General features: G+C 52.2%; 5 protein-coding genes across 5 annotated transcripts; 3 read left to right on the top strand and 2 right to left on the bottom strand.

Moving 5' to 3' along the window:
• Positions 1-184: 184 nt before the first annotated feature.
• On the top strand, positions 185-3,239 carry NEUTE1DRAFT_149435 (uncharacterized protein; the record flags this gene model as incomplete). Its single annotated transcript, XM_009857059.1, has 4 exons — positions 185-579; positions 1,062-1,547; positions 1,575-1,792; positions 1,856-3,239. The coding sequence occupies 4 exons, from the start codon at positions 185-187 to the stop codon at positions 2,905-2,907; spliced, it is 2,151 nt and encodes a 716-aa protein (XP_009855361.1).
• A 794-nt stretch (positions 3,240-4,033) lies between these two features.
• Positions 4,034-6,487, bottom strand: NEUTE1DRAFT_132585 (RIP defective; the record flags this gene model as incomplete). Its single annotated transcript, XM_009857058.1, has 1 exon — positions 4,034-6,487. One exon carries the CDS (start codon positions 6,485-6,487, stop codon positions 4,034-4,036), a length of 2,454 nt encoding a protein of 817 aa, XP_009855360.1.
• Positions 6,488-7,437: 950 nt separating this feature from the next.
• Positions 7,438-7,786, bottom strand: NEUTE1DRAFT_141640 (uncharacterized protein; the record flags this gene model as incomplete). The annotated part of the gene is made up of 2 exons (XM_009857057.1): positions 7,438-7,498; positions 7,572-7,786. 2 exons carry the CDS (start codon positions 7,784-7,786, stop codon positions 7,438-7,440), a joined length of 276 nt encoding a protein of 91 aa, XP_009855359.1.
• A 1,322-nt stretch (positions 7,787-9,108) lies between these two features.
• Positions 9,109-10,266, top strand: NEUTE1DRAFT_89368 (uncharacterized protein; the record flags this gene model as incomplete). Its single annotated transcript, XM_009857056.1, has 1 exon — positions 9,109-10,266. The coding sequence occupies one exon, from the start codon at positions 9,121-9,123 to the stop codon at positions 10,264-10,266; it is 1,146 nt and encodes a 381-aa protein (XP_009855358.1).
• A 1,138-nt stretch (positions 10,267-11,404) lies between these two features.
• On the top strand, positions 11,405-17,882 carry NEUTE1DRAFT_70677 (uncharacterized protein; the record flags this gene model as incomplete). The annotated part of the gene is made up of 3 exons (XM_009857054.1): positions 11,405-11,775; positions 11,846-17,390; positions 17,469-17,882. The coding sequence occupies 3 exons, from the start codon at positions 11,405-11,407 to the stop codon at positions 17,745-17,747; spliced, it is 6,195 nt and encodes a 2,064-aa protein (XP_009855356.1).
• Between the last annotated feature and the right edge of the window lie 1,188 nt (positions 17,883-19,070).

Below are 19,070 nucleotides of genomic sequence, written 5' to 3'. Positions count from 1 at the left end.
TTAAACTATAAGTTTCACCAGAGCTTTCCTATTGCTCTTTCCTCCTTTCCTATTAATCCAAGCAACTCAGAGTCGGAAAATGCCCAACTTGGTCTAAACTTTCGACACCACCACGCATCCATCATCTTAATTAAGCTGACCCTTTTCAACATCTAGTCATCATTCTCTATTCCAGACAGACAAGATGGGTATTGCCGACATCCTCGACGAGATTGCCAATGCGTCGAGGTCTCGTCCTCATGTCGACAAGGTTATAGAGCCTCCTCCTCAAGCCCCAGAAAGCAGACCCTGTCTTTCACGTGCTTCCCTACCTGGTTCAGCCCGTACCACCTACCAAATAGCAAAGGGAACGACGAAAAGTCGTCTCGAAGGTCGTGGTACTCCAGGGGCAGGGGGTTCTCAGACTGCTTCTAGCTCCAGGGGCAACTCCAACAAACAAGCCCCGGCCGTTGCTTCTTCAAGGTACAACAGCCCCAGCGGATGTCCCACACAGCCCAGGGCGGGCAGCGGCCCCACTCGCACCCCACGCACCACCAGTGCCCGTGCGGATCCTCTCGCCAAGCCGAACCGAAACCCGGGGTAAGTTCGTTCAATTGTCACTTGCTGCCCTGCGCCGCTGAACCCTACCTCTATGCACTTTCCATTACAGCAGGCTTCGCAGCCGCCGTGATAGGCTGTGATCACCTCAAGCTGTGAGACGACCTAGACAGGGCAGGGGGAGGGCACTGTCCGATGATCGCCGCTTGGGCAGGGCAGTCTCCAGTCCCACATAGGTCTCTCGCAAGTGCCCGGCCCGGAACCTCCACCTGGAACTACCCATGAATCCATCAATTCCACTCCCGCGGGCTCCTGCGCCAGCCTTCCGTCACCCTCCTTTCATCATCATCCGACTCCATCATCCATTCCACTTCACCATTCCCTTGTTGTTCTTGGCCTCCACCTTGCATCGTACCATTTACGTCTCGCCTTCTTCTTCGCCGACTTTTTGCTTGCCTCGTTGCTTGTTTCTTGTATCTCCTAACCTTCGCGCTTTCCAGCCTAACTGACCGACCCGCGACCAGTCCTTCCGACCGCCGTTCGTCTGCTACTTCTCAACCGCCTGTCCGCAAGCAGCAGACCACGAAGCCTGCGAAGCCCAGGGAACCCACAGACAGTACTGCCACCAAAAAGCCTACAACTGCATCGTCCTCTCGTGCCGCTGCTCCATCCATCAAGGCCGAATCTAAACAGCCGCTCCAACCCGTCGACGGACCCGTCACACCTCCGGACGACCCCGACACAACAGATTGCGAGTCTCTGTTCGGCGATTCTGTGCTTGAAAGCATTAAGGAGCGCCCAAAGCCCGCTCGTTTCCGTCGGGGCAAAGGCTCGCAGCTGAAGAAGATCATCGGCCAGACAAAACGCGAAGCCACGTTTCGGAGACAAGCACAGGCACAGCTTCAAGCTGAAGCCGCCAAACGAGCCGCGGAAAAGGCCAAAGAAGCAGAGATTGAGGCTGAGAGACGGGCAAAATCCGCCAGAAGTGCCGGAGCCGCGAGAGAAGCTACGTAGCTCGCCGCGAGATCTTTGCTCAGCCCCTCGCTCACCCCCTTGCTCGCCCCTACGGTCATCCCGGCCGGTGCCAAACAAACGCTCATCGGAGAGGTGAAGCTCAACAACGACAGCCCATTGTCGACACTCTTGGCCACCTCAGGCGCCGATATGGACCCACCAAAGCATGGCAACTACCCCATCATTCTTAGTGATGCTTTACTAGGCAAGGCGTCCAAAGAAACAGTCAGTGGCATTCGCTGTAAGTTTTTATTTCCTTGCTTGCCAGCTACTGTCAGTTCATCACTGACCCTGGAATATACAGACAATCACAAACCGGCGCTCTCGTCTGACATTGCCCCGAGCCAATCAAGGCTCAAGCGGTCCGCGAAGGATGGTTCGTACAACCTCGGCTTCGATGATAACGGAGACAAGTATCAATACAAGGGCGTCCGCACTGCAGCAGACGGCCAATACGTGCTCGTCTTCGACCCAGACCGCAATGCTTTCGTCCTTCACCAGGTCGATTCAATGTTCAACATGAACATCGCCAAAACACCGACCGACACCAATGCCGCCAGGCAGTTCCCTCCTTTGGATGTCAAGGGTACTGTTCTCGACAAACCGGCCCCGAAGCAAAAGGCATCAACCGCCGCATCCAAGAATAAGGAAGCGCCTGCCAAGAACGCCCCTGCTGGCAGGGGAAGAGGAGGAAAGTCAGCCCAGAACAAGCAGAATCCCGCAACATTACCTCCCTCCAAGCCTGCCTCGCCGCCGCGTGCAGGTGCAGAGGGACACGCGACCAAGCACCGCAAGCCAACATCCGCTGATTCCGAAGACGAGGATGAGGATGACGATGATGGTGGCTTGACAATAGAATACCCCGATGGTCCTCCACCAGAACGGTTCAAGCCAGCAGTCAACAAGTATGCTTCTCCTGCTCTCGCCCTGACCCGGCGCTTTTCCGAGTTTGCGGCCGCTTATAACCCGGACGAGGAAGAGGACGTCAATATGGACGCCGAGTTCGAGTCTCGGTTCAATGAAGACGCCGATGGAGAAGGTGGTGGATACGAGGATGATGATGAGGAAGAGGAGGAAGACGAGGACATGGTGGATGCTTTGGCCTTACCCAGCCCGATCAACAAACCAGCGGCATTAGCAAGGACCAATAGCTACCACGAGAACCCATTGCCTCCTCCTGACCGCTTCAGTTTCGACGATGGCTCCGATATGGAGGCAGAGTTCGAGAACGTTCAAGAATCAGCGCCGGTCAATAACCAGGCTAACGCCGCTGATGGTATTGATGATGCCGAAATTGCTGCTATGGAGGCGGAACTTGCGAAGGACATGGAGAGTGACGTTAGCGAGGAGGAGTAATCCCGTTCCCGCACCTCGGCATTTTTAATCATGGGGTATAATTGGTTCAGCATCTTGAACCTCGTCGGATAAATGCATTTAGTTATGGCTATGGAGTTGTCAGCATTCTGCAAGGGCTGGGCCTTTGGGGAATTAAGAAAGTTGGCGTTAGGTTCACAACGGAGCAGTTGGTAATGAGCAGCGAAAAGTTGAACAGAGGAGGTAAAGTTAGCGATAAAGTAGTTATAATCGGCTTTCAGCCGCTACCAGGTAGGTAGATCTACTTATGGATGGCGATCGGTGGAGCATAGAAACGGGCTGTAGCCCGGGTGGGATATCCTTTGATGATATCTCTTGATGATACTCTTTGATGAGTGATTAAATACAATCTATTCTTACATTTCGTTGTGCTCGACTTGTGCATATCTACCTGTCTATACCACTTGATGTACATACGGTCTCTAACACTTGAAGAATGGTTCACTCTCTGATTTGCAACCGGAGGTTCTATATGATGAAATGTTCATACGGCAAAGTCCAATAACCCAATCTGCTGCACTCTATTTCTGGGAGATCGTGAATGTGATGACATATCACCAACTCCCAACCCAACGCGTATTGTCGGTCATATCTACTCCAGCACCATGTTGAGTGGTGCCTCGTGGTCGCAAAGGCAAATAGAGCAGGTTCAGTACACTTAAGGCCCTTCCGAATGCTTTCAAACTGCCTGGTAGGGACACAGATCTTAGATCCTCAAGTGCTCTCGACTACCAGGTCGAGGCTCTTGCCACCCAACTCCTTCAAGATCAGAGGCACCAGTTTTGTACTGGCTCGGTAAGGACAACCCAGCAGCAACAGTAGCAAGCTCTGACGAATCCATGATGCCCTATAGTTAATAAACATGGTAGTGAAACCTTCAAGCAATATTTCCCCAAACGTGATCCCTCACACTTGGCTCTCAACCTCATTATTCCCAAGTATACTTCTAGATAGAACCAACCGCATATTATCGGGAGGCTGAGGCTGGCTGATCAACCATCCCGTGTGTGTGTCGTGCGTGGCCTGGCATAATCACTTCCAAAACCCCGTATCAAGAGCCTCGTCGAGAGGTACAGCTTCCAGGTTCGCATCTTTGGAGATCAAGACTTTAGTCGTCGTCGAAAAGCTCCATTGGCTCCTTCCTGGTCCCCTTTTGGTTTTCCTTCTTTACTACGGGACTCGAAGAACTCGAGCCGTTGGACGATTCCGCTGATGAAGTTGTAGTGGCACTCGTGGAGCTTGTCGAGCTGGGTGAGCTAAAGGGTTCTGTTCTGGGTGGTGGGGCTGTGAAGAACAGCTTTCTCCGGACTGTTTCTCCTTGCATGTTGTGAGTTTGTTGTTGGGAGGAACTGGCCTTTGAACCTGTCCTTGTACAAGTACTTGGGCCTCCTCGAATTGGGTTTGGGCCGGGGCCTAGTAGATGTGAAGGTGGTGCCGGATGTCGTCGTACTGGTGACACTCGCGGCGAGTCTACCTCTACTGAGGACTCACGTATGGTTGCGGTGTCGGATCTGCCATCGTCTCGATCTTGGTCCAAATCTAGGTTGGAAATGTCCTCATCCAGATCGATGACCGTCTTTTGCTTTGCTTGAGCTGCTGCCGGTTGTTGACAGGGGGATGTGTTTCCTACCAACCGCGCCCTTTTGCTTCGGCTGGAATTGCTGTTATTGTTATCAATCAATTCGACGACAGCGAATTGGCGGCGTCGTTTCCGGCTGCTCAAAAAGGTAACCTCCCCATCGTCCTCCTCATTGCGCCCGACATTTCCAAGTTTCCTCGGGGTCTGAAAGGGTGCCTCTTCGGTGCGTGCCTGTGCCTGACGGATTATATTGTCCCGTTTATCTAGGCATACGACAAGATGCTTATATAGCAACTTCACGAAGATTGGCGGGAATGCATTTCCGATCTGTTTCTTGATGTAGCTTCCGGCGAATTTGTGATGCATCGGAAAGCCTTGCAAGAGGGCATACTCCTGGGGGGTGAACTGACGCAAGCCAGACCAGTGGTAATTCTCGGCAGCACCACATGTGACCGTATAGGGAAGTGGCTTGTCGCCGTCCCAAGGCGCTTTGCGCGTCGGGAAAGGTTGTAGATAGGGTTGATGCAGAGGGTATCTCCTTCTCTCATCAATGGCTGCTAAAGCCTGCCGGGCTGTGGTTGCGGGCTTAAGACCGTTGCCATGAGTTGGCGAGGGAAATGGGGGCAGCTTCTCCCCTGGACCAGCACCAATCATTATCAACCTCCTCCGAGGCTGAGGTAGGCCGTAGTGAGAGAAGTTCACCACCTTCCATCGGACAGAGTAGCCATGGTCAGTGAATCCATGGACGAGGCTCTGAAAGAAATTATCGAATCGAGGGTGCAAAATGCCGAACGTCTGTTCGACGGTAAAGAGGCGAGGCCGGATCTTTTCGATCAAATGGGTGCAAGAGAAGAGGATTGCGAGATTCTTCTCATCATTCTGGCCGGGTCGTGTATGGGCCGGAGACCATACTTGACAGGGAGGTGACAGGTGTAAAATATCGACGCGATGTCGAATTTCTTTGTCGACAATAAAATTATGCATGTCGATGTCGTAAATGGTGGTATCTTGACCCTGGAAATTGGCATTTAACGACGCCACCGCGTGCTCCCAATTGTCGACGCAAAACTCTAAATGGACTCCAGCATCCGTTATTCCTCGTGAAGCACCACCGGCTCCGGCAAATGTATCACCGGCCGTATACTTCTGATCGGAAGGCACTTGTTTTGGGCCACGTGATGGAAGCGTGGATGTAAGATCGTCAACATTGTGAACATGTCCATGTCCATGTTCCTGTCCCGCGGGTAGGAACGACCCTCCTGGAACCTTACTGCCGCGCCAGCCATTCACCAGTACGTCGTCGGATAGTCGAAATCCCTCGTCCGCTTCCTTTTCTTCCACTCTAAGAAATGACCATTCGCGAGGTTTCTCGGTCTGGTGGTACTCGACATAGCTGTAGCGGGATACCAAAATGCCCATGTCCTTCACCTGTTGTCTCTTGATTGCCATATCTGCAGATCCGTCTCGGTACCGGGGAAATGGGGCGTTCGTTACACGGAGTTCTCTGGTCGTCAGTACGTTCTCGGGGTTGATGTCGAGAATGGCCTGTTCCCTCCAGGGCCGAGGGTCGCGAGTATCAACTGATGCTACTAAACAGCATTCGTTGAGTTGCTTTGGCAACATCCCATTCATCTCCTTGGCTCTCGTGAACCCGTGGCCTCTTATCGAAACGTTGTTCACGTGAGCCTGCCGAAGTCTTACTATCGAATTAACCCGGACGAAGCTTATCGCAAATCTGCCGATGGGTGCCTTTAATTCGACGGTCATCCCTGGTCGTACGATGAAACCCTGGTCGCGCAAGGAAAAGGAAGGTAAAGTCTCCTCTTTGGGTCCTGATCGAAAGGCCCCGTCGGGCTCAGAGAGTTCGATATCGTTTTCAGTGATATCTATAACCTCAGCGACTTCCCCCTCGACCTCTTCTTCATCATGGATTTGAATGACATCGTCTTCGTCGTCTATAATAAAGGGGTTTTGCTCGGCCATTCTGCGGAGGGGGGGTAGATGTTGCTGAGCGGGAATGTAGGACGTGGAGTCACAGGTGGTATGTGACGATTCGTGAGTTGACTAGGAAGAGGGTTAGCTGGTCGGCAACTACAGATATGGAGAGTGGTGGCGGATGGCAAAAGCTATCCAGGCAATGCGGGGAACGTGTGAGTTGATGTTGAGAGTGAGAAAGATTTGACGGTAAAAGGGGAAGGAGGACGATAGATTTCGGGCAAACTTACTGAAGCAGAGAGGCGCCCAAACCACCTCGTCAAGGTTGAAATGTTGCTAGAATACGTAGTCCGCCTCGATATTACAATCCGACCCTCTAGACGGCGCAATAAATATCCGTCCTACCGTACAATCGCAGTATGATAGAAAAGGTGCAGGGTGAGCAAGGACTGAATGTCATCAAGATGTTGGAACGAGAAGGGATTTCACACAAGAAACAGGCTCACGCAAGAAGAGTGAGTGACAGTGACACCTGCTTTGTCTGAAATCTAGAAAGAGTCGAGGACAGCCCAGATTTATAGACGCCGAGATGGATGGAGCAACACGCAAAGAATCTGAGATACAAACGCAAGTCGCTCCATCAGGCAGAAAACCTTGACGAAGGGATGAATCAGAAGACGAGATTTATTTCCCGTCGCCACAGCAATCGTAATTTAACCCGATGGCCTCACGGCTGGGCTGTTTGCAAACAGAATATCGGATGGAAGGCGCTCATATTGAGAAGTGATGCGATCTATGTTGGCAGCGAATACCTAAAAGACTAAGCGTACCAAACAAAGTCAAAGGTTATGGGGGTGTGGGAGATATTTCACCCTTAAAGAATACAGAAAGTCAATGGATACCTCCGCGGCTACATTCTTAGAACGAGCCATCATGTTTCTCTCTGGGACTCAAAGGAGATCTTGGGTGAGTTGGAGGTGAATCATCGGCACTTTCGCTCAGGCCTTGAGGTCATTTTCGCCAGCTGTTGACCCATAGCTTGGTGACTGCGGATTCTCTCTGCACGCTTCTCAGCATGGCTCAGGATCATCGTAGCAATCGACCAAGGTGCACTTCGTTCTTTGAGACCGACAGCGACTGGTTTTTGATACGGGCTTGGAGTTGCGAGACTGCCAAGAAGGCGATGCCCTGATCCATGCCCACGCTGGCGAGGGTTAGGGGTAAATCAGGACCAAGCCAAATGTCGTAGGTAATTCCGCCTCGGAACATCCCGGTGCCGGCCCCACCGATCGCGCCCCCACTCTCACGTTCAATTTTCGCAAACCTGAACTTGCTTCTGTCGTTCATCTTCATTCCCATTTTCCCTCTCCTGGACTCAACTTTAAACTCTGATGTTTGGATATACAAACAACAATACATGTATGTATTGCGCTGCCAAAGACATGCAGCTGAGAACAGCCTTTTGAAGCCAAGGCATCCATACTGAAGGTGAGCTACCAATATCTTTTTTCATCATCACCTCCCTCCCTTTCCATGATGTTTTGACAATTATCAAAACCTTGACTGCCTAGCATTCTGCTGCGGAGAAAAATGTTATCTGAATCTTTGGATATCTCATACCTCGATGTATCACACCTCGCGTTGTTGAATTTCTGCTAACATCGTGCGGTGTTTCAGTCTGTAAAAGTAAAACGAGAGCAAGTACACTAGTACTCCTTAAGAACTGCTCATGATCATTGTAAAAATACCCAGCCAATGCCTTCTTTTTTTCCCATTACCAAGCCCTTGTCATAGTTAGCAGTCATTCAGTCATGAATAAACACCGGATTACACATGAACTCTTGATGTCACAGTGCCGATGAGACATTGTTCATGCACGCTCATCCGACAGCTTCCTTTTTGCCACTTGGAGAGAGTTGTCCGCTACTTTAACGTGCATCCCCCTGTTCACATCCTACGCCCATTGTTCGCTCCTCCTCAAGCGATCGCTCTAACTATAGTGTATACGCACACAATCATTTTTTTGGTTTCCTAGCCAGTAAGTGGAACACTACTCACAAAGCAACTTTGCGTCGATTGCTGCGATGAGAATCCAAACCCGTTCAGCCGCCAAGAGGCTCAAAGTAAACACCGAGGAACACATCGTGGTTGCGAACCCCCTCCAGAATCCGATCATTGTTCCAGATCATGTATCTGCGACTATCGTAGCTTCGGTTGAGGCTGAATCTTGGACGAGAGGAAAACGGAAGCGGGGACATGCCACGCCGGCGCATCCTCTCAAAGGTTCGCTTACTTCTTTGCTCTCGATTTCAGCCTGCTAATTAGTTGACTACATAGGTAGTCGGAATGTCTTGCCTCCTGACATGGGCGTTTTGCCAACCCCTGGAACAACTCCAGAGACAGCAGATTCGCTGAGCAGTTCTTCCAATACGCCGGTGTATTTAACGCGAAGTATGGCCAAACGCCAGAGTCAAACTTCGCTCGAAACTACAAAGACTCGGACCGAGGATGTGAAGGCGCAGAAGACGCCGATCGGTACAGGGCCCCTACAAGTGACTACACCTGTTGATATGTCGGGACATCATACCCGGAGTGTGACTGAACGCCGGACCAAGGTTCAGACCGCCATCATCAAGGATTGGACGGAAAATGCAGCTGCGACAGAAGCTGTAGAGAACACCATGGACACTTCTCTGGATAACACTGTTGAGGTGAACACCCCCAACGACGACGACAAAGACGAGGAACACACTGAACGGGATCGACGGGTTACCAGGTCGTCTTCCAAGAGACCAAATACAGAAACCGACAAAAACCTCGATAGCGGCAATGGACAGATTATTGTCAAGACCAGCAAGAAGGCAGCCAAGGTCACCGCCACAAAAATAGCCACCGTGGACCGCGACAGCCCTGACTACAGAATGCCAGTGAGAAGGGGCCGAAATAATCCCATGGGGCTCACGCCAGGGTTCTCGCCCTATCCCAATCGTCAGGCCCCTACCTCTGAAGCATGCGAGGATGTGTATCGCATCTTGGCAGCCATGCATGGGAAGGTAGAGCAACCCAAGGAAATGCCCAAAGCATCTTTGGAGAAGGCCGGATGTGGCGAGGTACCTTGCGTTTTGGACGCCCTCCTCCGGACGCTGATTAGCGGCAACACACTGATGGCCATGGCGGACCGAGCGATCAGGAACGTAGCTCAAGAGTACGGTTTACGAGAACACGGCTCAGGCGTGGGGAGCATCAACTGGGAAAAGGTTGCCAGCGAGCCAGAGGAAAAGCTGGCGCAGGCTATCAAGGTTTCGGGGAACGGAAACCAGAAAGCCAAGCATATCAAGCTGATCCTCGACATGGTTGCGTTGGAGATGGCGCAGCTGGCAATGGAGAACAATGGAACGGGCGGCAAGCGAGAAGTCGCCTTCCCAGAGACGTTGAACCTAGACCACATGCACACCGTCACCAAAGACGAGGCCATGGCCAAGCTTGTCCAGTATCCCGGGATTGGCATCAAGAGTGCCGCCTGTGTTACACTCTTTTGTCTTCGCATGCCCTGCTTTGCAGTTGACACGCATGTCCACCGGTTCTGTCGCTGGCTCGGCTGGGTGCCGGAGAAAGCAAATGCCGAGGACTGCTTCAGACACTGCGACGTGAAAGTGCCGGATCACCTCAAGTATGGCTTACACCAGCTTTTTATCCGTCATGGACAACAATGCTTCAAATGTCGAAAGGCGACAAGGCCTGGTACGAAGGAGTGGAGGGAGGCACCCGAATGCCCGTTGGAACACCTGCTGGACCGGGGGAAGGGAGGAGACCATCGAGATGGATAGACAGGGAACGCCGGAAAGAGTCGATTCGGAAGTAGTTGATTTCTTTCCGACAGCAATAATTTTCAGTCTGACTCTTTTGCATGCCATAACTTGGGACCCTCTTGGTACTGTTGTGACGGATGAAAGCTTCCTGGGCCTTTTGAGTCTAGATCCCCTCCCACAGTTTCATCTGATGTCCACGTCCCCAGTGATGCACTGATAGAAAGCATGTAATTAACAAAAGAACATACTTGTACCCATTCTGGTCATAAAATGTTGTCGTCATTGACAGCTCCAAGTAAGTACTCGATTGCGAATCACCTCAATGTTCGAGGATTCGGTGATTCATGGAAGAGACGGGGAGTTGGGCGAATCCGTACCATACCTAAGAGCCTTCCATCTGGCTACTGGCAACAGCTGCTGAGCAGCTGCCTGTTTCTGACCATCGCACCTGCCTGCCGCGCCCTTCTGCCCCCACACCCCTGCAACTTTTAGCGGCCCCACGCACTTTAGGTCTGACGCGGTTCCTTCTGGATTGACGCGCAACAACAGAACCACGGTTTCGTTACAGCGTTCCTCTTCCTTTCCCAGGCACTGGACGCTGCAGTGGCTCTGGCATGTCAGAGGAAGCTCCCGTCTGACAGCCGCACCGTCAACTCCAACATACAACAGGAGAACCTTCACCGGGCGATTGCTTGGTGAAAGAAGAACGGGGTCAGACTCCTTCACTGGCCTGGAACATAAAACCCCACGAGCGCGGATTTCTCTTCTGTCCTATTGGTATTCAATTTTCCTCCAACCCTTGGTCTGTGGGCGCAAAAGATACCCGCACATCCATCGCCATCTCGGCCTTTGCCCTCCGACGACAAAGCATCACTGCTCGTCCTCGGTTGCCTGGAGCATCTTGCTTCAACTATTCTTGTCATTCCTTTACCGCAGAAGTTGTTGCTCTAGCATATCTGTCACTCACCTCGACGAAAGCTTTTTGCCGATGCAAAAGCTTCTCTAAACCATTCCGTCTGTTTTGCGCTGAAGGTTGCTTCTTGGGACCATCGAAGCGCCGACCTACTTCGCCCTCCCAGCTCCGGCAGCTCCGTCAGCCTAGACAACCACCAGAAGCCATTACGTTCTCGAATCGACCGCCGAGATGTCAGACAAAATGGAGTACCCAGAGCTGGGGACCGCAGACGTCCAGATGGCTATGATGGAGATGCATCAAGCCTTTGAAGAGTTTCCTCCAGACGCACACCCAATTTGCCCTTTGCTCAGCGACGATGACGATACGGACTACGCGTTGCCAGACCTCCCCGATGCGAACGGGACAACGGTGGCAGAAAAGCAAAAGCGAATTGTTGACGGGTTCGAAAGACGTAGAATTACCTACGGCCTTTCGCTTCTGTTGGTGATGCCAGAGGCTGGCAAATGGATCAACGAGTGGAAAGAGCGTGTCAACTTCTTTCTCACAAAATGTGACCAATGTGCCAGGACATGGCATAGGACACGCCAGCAATTCATCAGAGCCATTGATCAGTGCGTATTCGCAAATACCTACTTGATCCACCCTAGGCCTGGTGACCCCAGCTAATCCGACTTAATACAGATACACTTCCCGAGACAACGCCGAGCTCTTGCGGAATCTACAGAAAAACCTCGAAGCCTTCGACGAAGAGCGCATCACGCGCGGCCTCAAGAGAGCCAAATTCATCCTCGAGAGGGACGGTCCCATGCCGACTACGAAGCTCGTTAGAATCGAACTTTGGCCGTGTCTCGCCTTGTTCGAATCGCTCTGCTGCATGGCATACTTGAACACCAACAAAGCAAATCTAGAGATATTCAATTACGTATTCGAACATGTCCAGCCTAAGAAGCCGCTGAAGATGGTGGGAGGCGCAATTCCGACCATGACATACTTCCTTTTCGAAGAGTATCCGGTGCACAGGGCGTTTGCAGAGGCACAATGGCAACGGATGCTGCCCGAGAGCCTCACCGATGAGGAGTGGGAATGGGCTGTCAGAAGCGGCCTCAAGTCCCATATACTCGGCCATAGGGGGATACAGCCCCCGGCGCGGCTGTGTCGCTTTTGGAGCGGATTCCTCCTCATTTTGCGAGCTATGAGCGAAAAGAGTATTTTGGAAAACCTCCGCGGCATGGAAGTACAACCGAATGTCTACTTCCTTGCTCTCGAAAACCTCGGCACCAATAACGTCCCTGCTTTGAGCATGATACTGAAAGCACTTCGGACACTGATGGAGCGTTCGTCAAAGGCTTTTTGGGATGCCTATGACCAAGTCACCCCCAGTATGATTGTGGAGGAAATTTTCAAGAGCCCGGCTTTTCGGCCCTTCTTAAACCAGTCTCTTGAGCCGGACATGATGGTCGAGGACCAGGATGACAATGGTCAACTAATACCAGCGTTGGCAGAATGGGTCAGGGCCTTTATCCGTTCCCTTCCGTTAGCGCGGCGGTCAGACGTTTGCGAAACTCTTCTTCGGCATCTTTTCGAAACTCTCCGGGTCGACCCAGGCGCAGCCCCAGAAGCGAAGGCCACTTGTATCCTTGCTGGTCTGGTGACCTTGAGAGAATGCTTGGACGGCTACCTCAGCCTTCCATCCTTTGATACAGGAACATCTCTTATCATGGTCAACCAGTTACTCAATAGAGTGATTCAGTATAAGGAAGTCATCATTGACGCGACCAGACTCAAGGCCGCGGACAAGTACAACGTTGGCCTCTCACAGGCTGCTATAACTATCATACAGTCTGCCCTGGCATTGGACGCGAAGGCGACGTTGATGGAGTGGGACGCTTTCGTTAAGGAGAAGCCTGTTCAAGATGCCGTAAACAGGGACTCTGGCGCATTGTGGGAGTCATTCCTGGAGCTCATCTGGAACGGACAAACAGATCTCGCCAAGGCCATGTTGAGAGCTACGATGCCTCTCAGGAGTATCGAACGGTTTATCCCCAAGCGGAAAGACCAGCTCAAGAACGAGCATGCAAAATTCAACAGACGCTTTCAACAGCAAACGGCGGCAATTGGCAAAATGTTAGGCCGTCTGTCTGACTTCAACCCGGCTGATCTTGACAGTTTCTGCTCGGATCCGCAGAGTAACACCATCCAGCCCATCGTGGCGACTCTAATACACGGTGAGGAAGCCATTCGCGAAGCTGGCTTCGAGTTGATCAAAGCCATCACAGGTGAGATGACGCCATCTGAGGCCGTGAACAAGATGCTTGAGGAGTACTTCAGCCAGTTCCTGGAGGCATTCACTGGTGCCGTAAACCATATCACCAACGCCAAAGACTCCAATAATCCGTGGAGTCACATGCAACACTTGTTGAAATGCTGTGAATTCGTGCTCAATAGCTTAAGTGATCCGTCCGTAGGTCAACTCAGACGCAAGACCCTGACCCCTGCGGAACATGCTATCGTTAAGGGATGGTGGGATTGCGAATGGAGAGCCGTCGGCCACTCGTTCGGATCCATGAGGCTCTGGCACGTGAAGGTGGACAAGAAGGTCATGGAGGACTTTTGTCGTGATGTGATGGAACTTGCAGAGAAGCTCCTCGCCCAAGACGGTCTCATGGCTTCGGCACTTAGCAGTCCTCAAAGCATCTCGGCGACAAACGGTGACGACGGCTCAGAGGGCATGAAGTTGGTCCTGGAGCCGCCGAGAATACATTCGCTTCCCTTGGTGGACATGTTGCAACTCCGCGATAAATATCTTATCGCCGGTATTATCGAAATCACCAAGAAGCTGATCAAGCGTCTGCAAGACAACGGTATGGATCTTCCGCCAAAAACAGTCGCCTATCTCAACAATATGCTGAAGAAGAGGAAGATGACTGATGGGCGGACGGACTACCCCATAAAGACGAATCTCACCAACGAGCAACGGATCGAGCTACTCAAGGCGCTCGGGGACGATGCTGCCATCGAAGCGCAGTTCGTTGGTGGAAAGCCTGTGAAGCAAGAGGTCAAGCCGGTCATGAAACAGGCAAAGCTCGATTTCTCAAAGGCATCACTCAAAGACCACATTGCTTCGCTTACGCCTGCCTTTGAGAAGGCCACTGAGAGGCGGAAGAATGCTCTGTTGGAGACGATGAAGGCTGAGGCTCCAGCCAAGGCTCCTCCCAAAATCGACTCAAAGGCTGCCGACAAGATCAAGGAGGCTAGGCGGCTTGAGCGAGAAGCCAAGGCTAAGCGAGATGCTGAGGCCATCGCGCGGGCAAAGGCTCTGCGTGCGCCACCAAAGCTGGTCCAGGGAGAAGGCTCAGGTCTGGCTGGTGTTGCTGGAGTTCGTGGCAAAGACCACGCCCCAGTGCTGAAGGACGAGATCATGGTTGGTTCATCATCGGAAGACGAAGATGAGTCTGACGATGACGAGTTGATCACACTCCATGCCGCTGGAAAGAAGAATATGACTGAGGCCGAGCGTCGCGCCCATCGGTTGTTGGCTGAGAAGATGCGCGGACCGGTGAAGAAGGTCAAGATCGAGCGGTCCGCCAAGGATATGCGCGCTCGCCTCATTCCCCCTATGGATGTGTTGCACCAGGCCATCTTGGAGTGGGACATCTTCCACGAAGGTAACGATCCGCCGAACGGGTACCGTTGTGATCACGTCTCGGATACCTACCAGGACCCGGTCAGCTACAAGCAAACCTTCTTTCCGTTGCTCATCAATGAAGCCTGGCGCTCATTTGTCACAGCCAAGGACGAAACCACGTCCAAGCCCTTTGGCATCAAGGTCCTTAGTCGCATGACAGTCGACAAGTTCATGGAAGTTACGGCGTCGGTTCCAGTTGCAATCAACAAAGACCGTCAATTGTCTGAAGGAGATATTGTCATCATTTCCAAGGGCCAAAACCCGCTTCAAGAACCTGAAGAACTACACTGTCTTTCGCGTATCTGGAAGACAACTTACAAAAAGGACAATGTGGAGGTCGTCTACCGCCTGAATGCCAAAGGTAACCAAATTCTACCTGCACTATTGCCTGGCTCCGAGTTTACCGTTGTCAAGATCACCAACATGACGACCATTGAACGCGAGTATGCCGCCCTGGAAAGTTTACAATACTATGATCTTATGGACGAGGTATTGAGGGCTGAACCGTCTCCTATGCTGTCTTTTGGCGAGGAGAACATCAAGAACACCATGAAAAACTGGAATCTTAACCCAGGTCAAGCGAAGGCGATCCTGAACGCCAAGGAGAACGATGGGTTCACCCTTATCCAGGGTCCTCCAGGTACCGGTAAAACTAAGACCATTGTGGCAATGGTTGGCTGTCTTCTGACCGGCGTGCTCAAAAACCCTTCCGCTGGGGTGGCCATTGGGCGTCCGGGACTCGGAGCTGCGAAGAACAATGCTCCAGCAAAGAAGCTGCTTGTTTGCGCGCCCAGTAACGCCGCTGTGGACGAACTGGTGTTGCGCTTGAAGAATGGCGTCAAGACCCAGAACGGAACAACTCACCAAATTGAGGTGGTCCGTCTCGGTCGCAGTGATGCCATCAACAGCGCAGTGAAGGATGTCACGCTTGATGAGCTGGTCAAGGCGAAACTGGAGGCTCAGTTGAACAAGGATGAAGGCCCAACTGACCGGGAGAAGCTGCACCAAGAAGCGGGCGAGATCAAGCAGAAGATTGCCGAACTCAGACCTCAACTGGAAGCAGCGCGCACGATTGACGACAGGCAGCTGGTCAACAAATATCAGCGGGAGTTCGACGAACTCAAGCGGCGCCAGGCGCACATCGGAGCGCGCATCGATGCGGATAAAGCTAGCGGCAACACATTTGCCAGAGAGACCGAAATCAAACGCCGACAGGTCCAGCAGGAGATTCTGGACAAGGCTCAGGTGCTGTGCGCCACTCTCAGCGGTAGCGGTCACGAGATGTTCAAGAACTTGAACGTAGAGTTTGAGACGGTCATCATCGATGAGGCGGCGCAGTGTGTGGAGCTCAGTGCGCTCATTCCCTTGAAGTACGGATGCTCCAAGTGCATTCTTGTCGGTGATCCTAAGCAGTTACCACCTACCGTTCTCTCGCAGTCTGCTGCACGGTACGGCTACGACCAGAGTTTGTTCGTCCGCATGCAGAAGAATCACGAGAAGGACGTACATCTCCTCGACACCCAGTATCGTATGCATCCTGAAATCAGCTCCTTCCCCAGAGCCGCCTTTTACGAAGGCCTCCTACAAGACGGTGACGACATGGCCAAGTCGCGCCTCCAGCCCTGGCACCGCAGTACCTTGCTTGGTCCGTACCGCTTCTTCGACGTCCGCGGTTCGCAGGAGCGGGGACCAAAGAATCAGTCACTGGTCAACGAAGAAGAACTCAAGGTCGCCATGCAACTTTATCGCCGTTTCAAGGCCGATTACGGCAATGTCGACCTCAAGGGCAAGATTGGTATCATTACTCCTTACAAGGCCCAGCTGTACCGGCTGCGGTCTCAGTTTGCCCAGCGCTTCGGCGATACCATCACGGACGAAATCGAGTTCAATACCACTGATGCCTTCCAAGGACGAGAGTGCGAGATCATTATTTTCTCATGCGTTCGTGCCAGCCCCACAGGTGGTATTGGTTTCATGACGGATATCCGTCGTATGAACGTCGGTCTCACGCGTGCGCGGTCTTCACTGTGGATTCTCGGTGACTCCCGCGCTCTCATGCAGGGTGAGTTCTGGGCGAAGCTCATTGAGGATTCTAAGCGGCGCGATAGGTATACCACGGGAAATATCATGGGAATGCTAAGCCAGGCGGGGCCACAGCTGTCTGCTGCGGCGTTCGAGGCTCTGGCGATTACTAGCACTGATAACACCAGGGAAAGTACGCCAAGCGGTATCAAGCGGGAGGTGGTCGAGGTGAAGGACGAGGATAGCGATGTGCAAATGGGGGATCGATCGTCATTTAGGGGGTCTTCTCCTCCGGCTGCTGCTGTCGGCGGCAGCAGTGCGATGGGTTCGTCCAGACCTCCTTCCGGACGCAATACTCCAAGTCATACCGGGAACGGGTTCGGAAGTTCGCCTGCCCCGCAGCAGCCGCAGCCAACACAGTACAGGGAAGGTTTGCCGGTCATTCAGGAGACGACTTTCACGCCGAGGGTAAAGAAGAGGCCGTATGAGGGAGGAGGGGGTGATCAACCTGGCAAGAAGGTACGTAGTATCCTATACCGGAACAAGCAGCAGCAACGTATGATGAGCCCAGATTGACTAACATTTTCCCTATCACAGCAACACATCGACCCCATCGCCAGCAGAGCCCCCAAGGGGCCCAGGGGCTACAACCTCCCTCCGTATCCGGCCCATCAGCAACAGCGACAACCACCTGCTGGTCCTTCTCGACCCGGTCCTCCAACTGGACCAAGCAGACTGGGTGGTAGTGGTACAGGTTACCAGCAGCAGCAGCAACAACAACCGCAACAACAACAACAACAACAACAACAGAGACCGCCGCCGATAGTGAAGAAGAAGGCGCCTGTTGATCCGTTTATTAAGCGGAAGAAGAGGTGATTGATTTACTCGGATAATGATCAGCTCTGACTGGAGGATATACCTTTCGGAAGCCCACCTCGGGCTGGGTTGTTGCTTCCGTCTTCACGCTGCATCATATGTGAGCAGGGTTTTCGTTTTCGGTCTCTCGGATTGTCTGGTGGCATTCTTTGCATTCTACATCTTGCCGGCTTCACGGCAGATCTTGCTTTGTTTTATCGACTTCTACATAGATTACTTGGGCGTTTGTTCGCTTACTCCCATGGTACATATAATCTGGCCGGGTGGCTTATCGCTGTCTGATTGAAGGTGGAACTGAAAGGGCGTCATCCGGACGGCATAGATGGTGTTAGAGTAGACGACTGTAGAGTAGACTTGATGATTGCTTGCTTGTGCCTGGTGTGCCTGTTGAGTTTCATGATCGGGCTGCACGGTCTGGTCCAAGTCGGTAGGGACATAATCACGGTCCTGATTTTGCTCCTCTTCTTCTTCAGGCGGTTCTTCCCCGTCCTCGTCGTCCTGGTCCCGAGTCCTCAAGCCGAGTTCTTACCAGAATCGGTGCAAAGGGCTTAAGCCGTAGACCTTTTCAAGAGGAAGAAAACCGGGAATTGAAAGCAGGACAACACACAGGATGGAAGGCCGCGAATGAAGCGTTTCCCGTCAAGATGCATTCTGCATTAGGATATGCCATAACATGGGCAACTACCCTAGTTCCCCAGAAATGCTTTGCTGGTCTCCCGTACATCGATCAGGGTCAAGTCGAACGACTGTACTCTTATTTCCCTTCTGTACACCTAGGTACCCATCTTGGTTCTGGTTCTAACAACACTACCTACATATCAACCTCCTCCACGCGGGCATGTAATACCGAGCACACCTACCAGCGGCAGGACCTACTACTACGCTTCCAAGCCAGTCCACAGAAAATTGAACATCCATTGATTTTACATCTGCCAGTCGGTACACAACGACATGAATCGACTACCTCTGAGATTGTGATCATTCAACCACCTACGAACCTTTTATAAGCTGATCTACTGCACATTGTGCTGCTTCCATTCACTCACTTCAAATACTTTGATCTTGTCTGAGTGCTACCGCAGTACTCTCCAAATACAAGTCGTGCACACACACACGTACGTACATAGATAGATACATGCAGGGACCGCCTCCCTGCTGCTGTGTGCTGTATCCTGTAGACCCTCGAACCTAGCGGTCACGGTCGAGGGTTGTCTGGCGTTTGCATCTCCAGGTTCTTTCTGTCTTTTTCTTGTTTCTACTTATATAGATCTATTATTGACAAATTAGTTCACCAACAACACGAAGCGCCAGTGGTTTAGTGGT

This window comes from Neurospora tetrasperma (genome assembly GCF_000213175.1).
Source record: "Neurospora tetrasperma FGSC 2508 unplaced genomic scaffold NEUTE1scaffold_81, whole genome shotgun sequence".
Taxonomy (NCBI): domain Eukaryota; kingdom Fungi; phylum Ascomycota; class Sordariomycetes; order Sordariales; family Sordariaceae; genus Neurospora; species Neurospora tetrasperma.
Note: the sequence above shows the minus strand (reverse complement) of the source record. Positions and strands in the feature narration are given on the sequence as shown.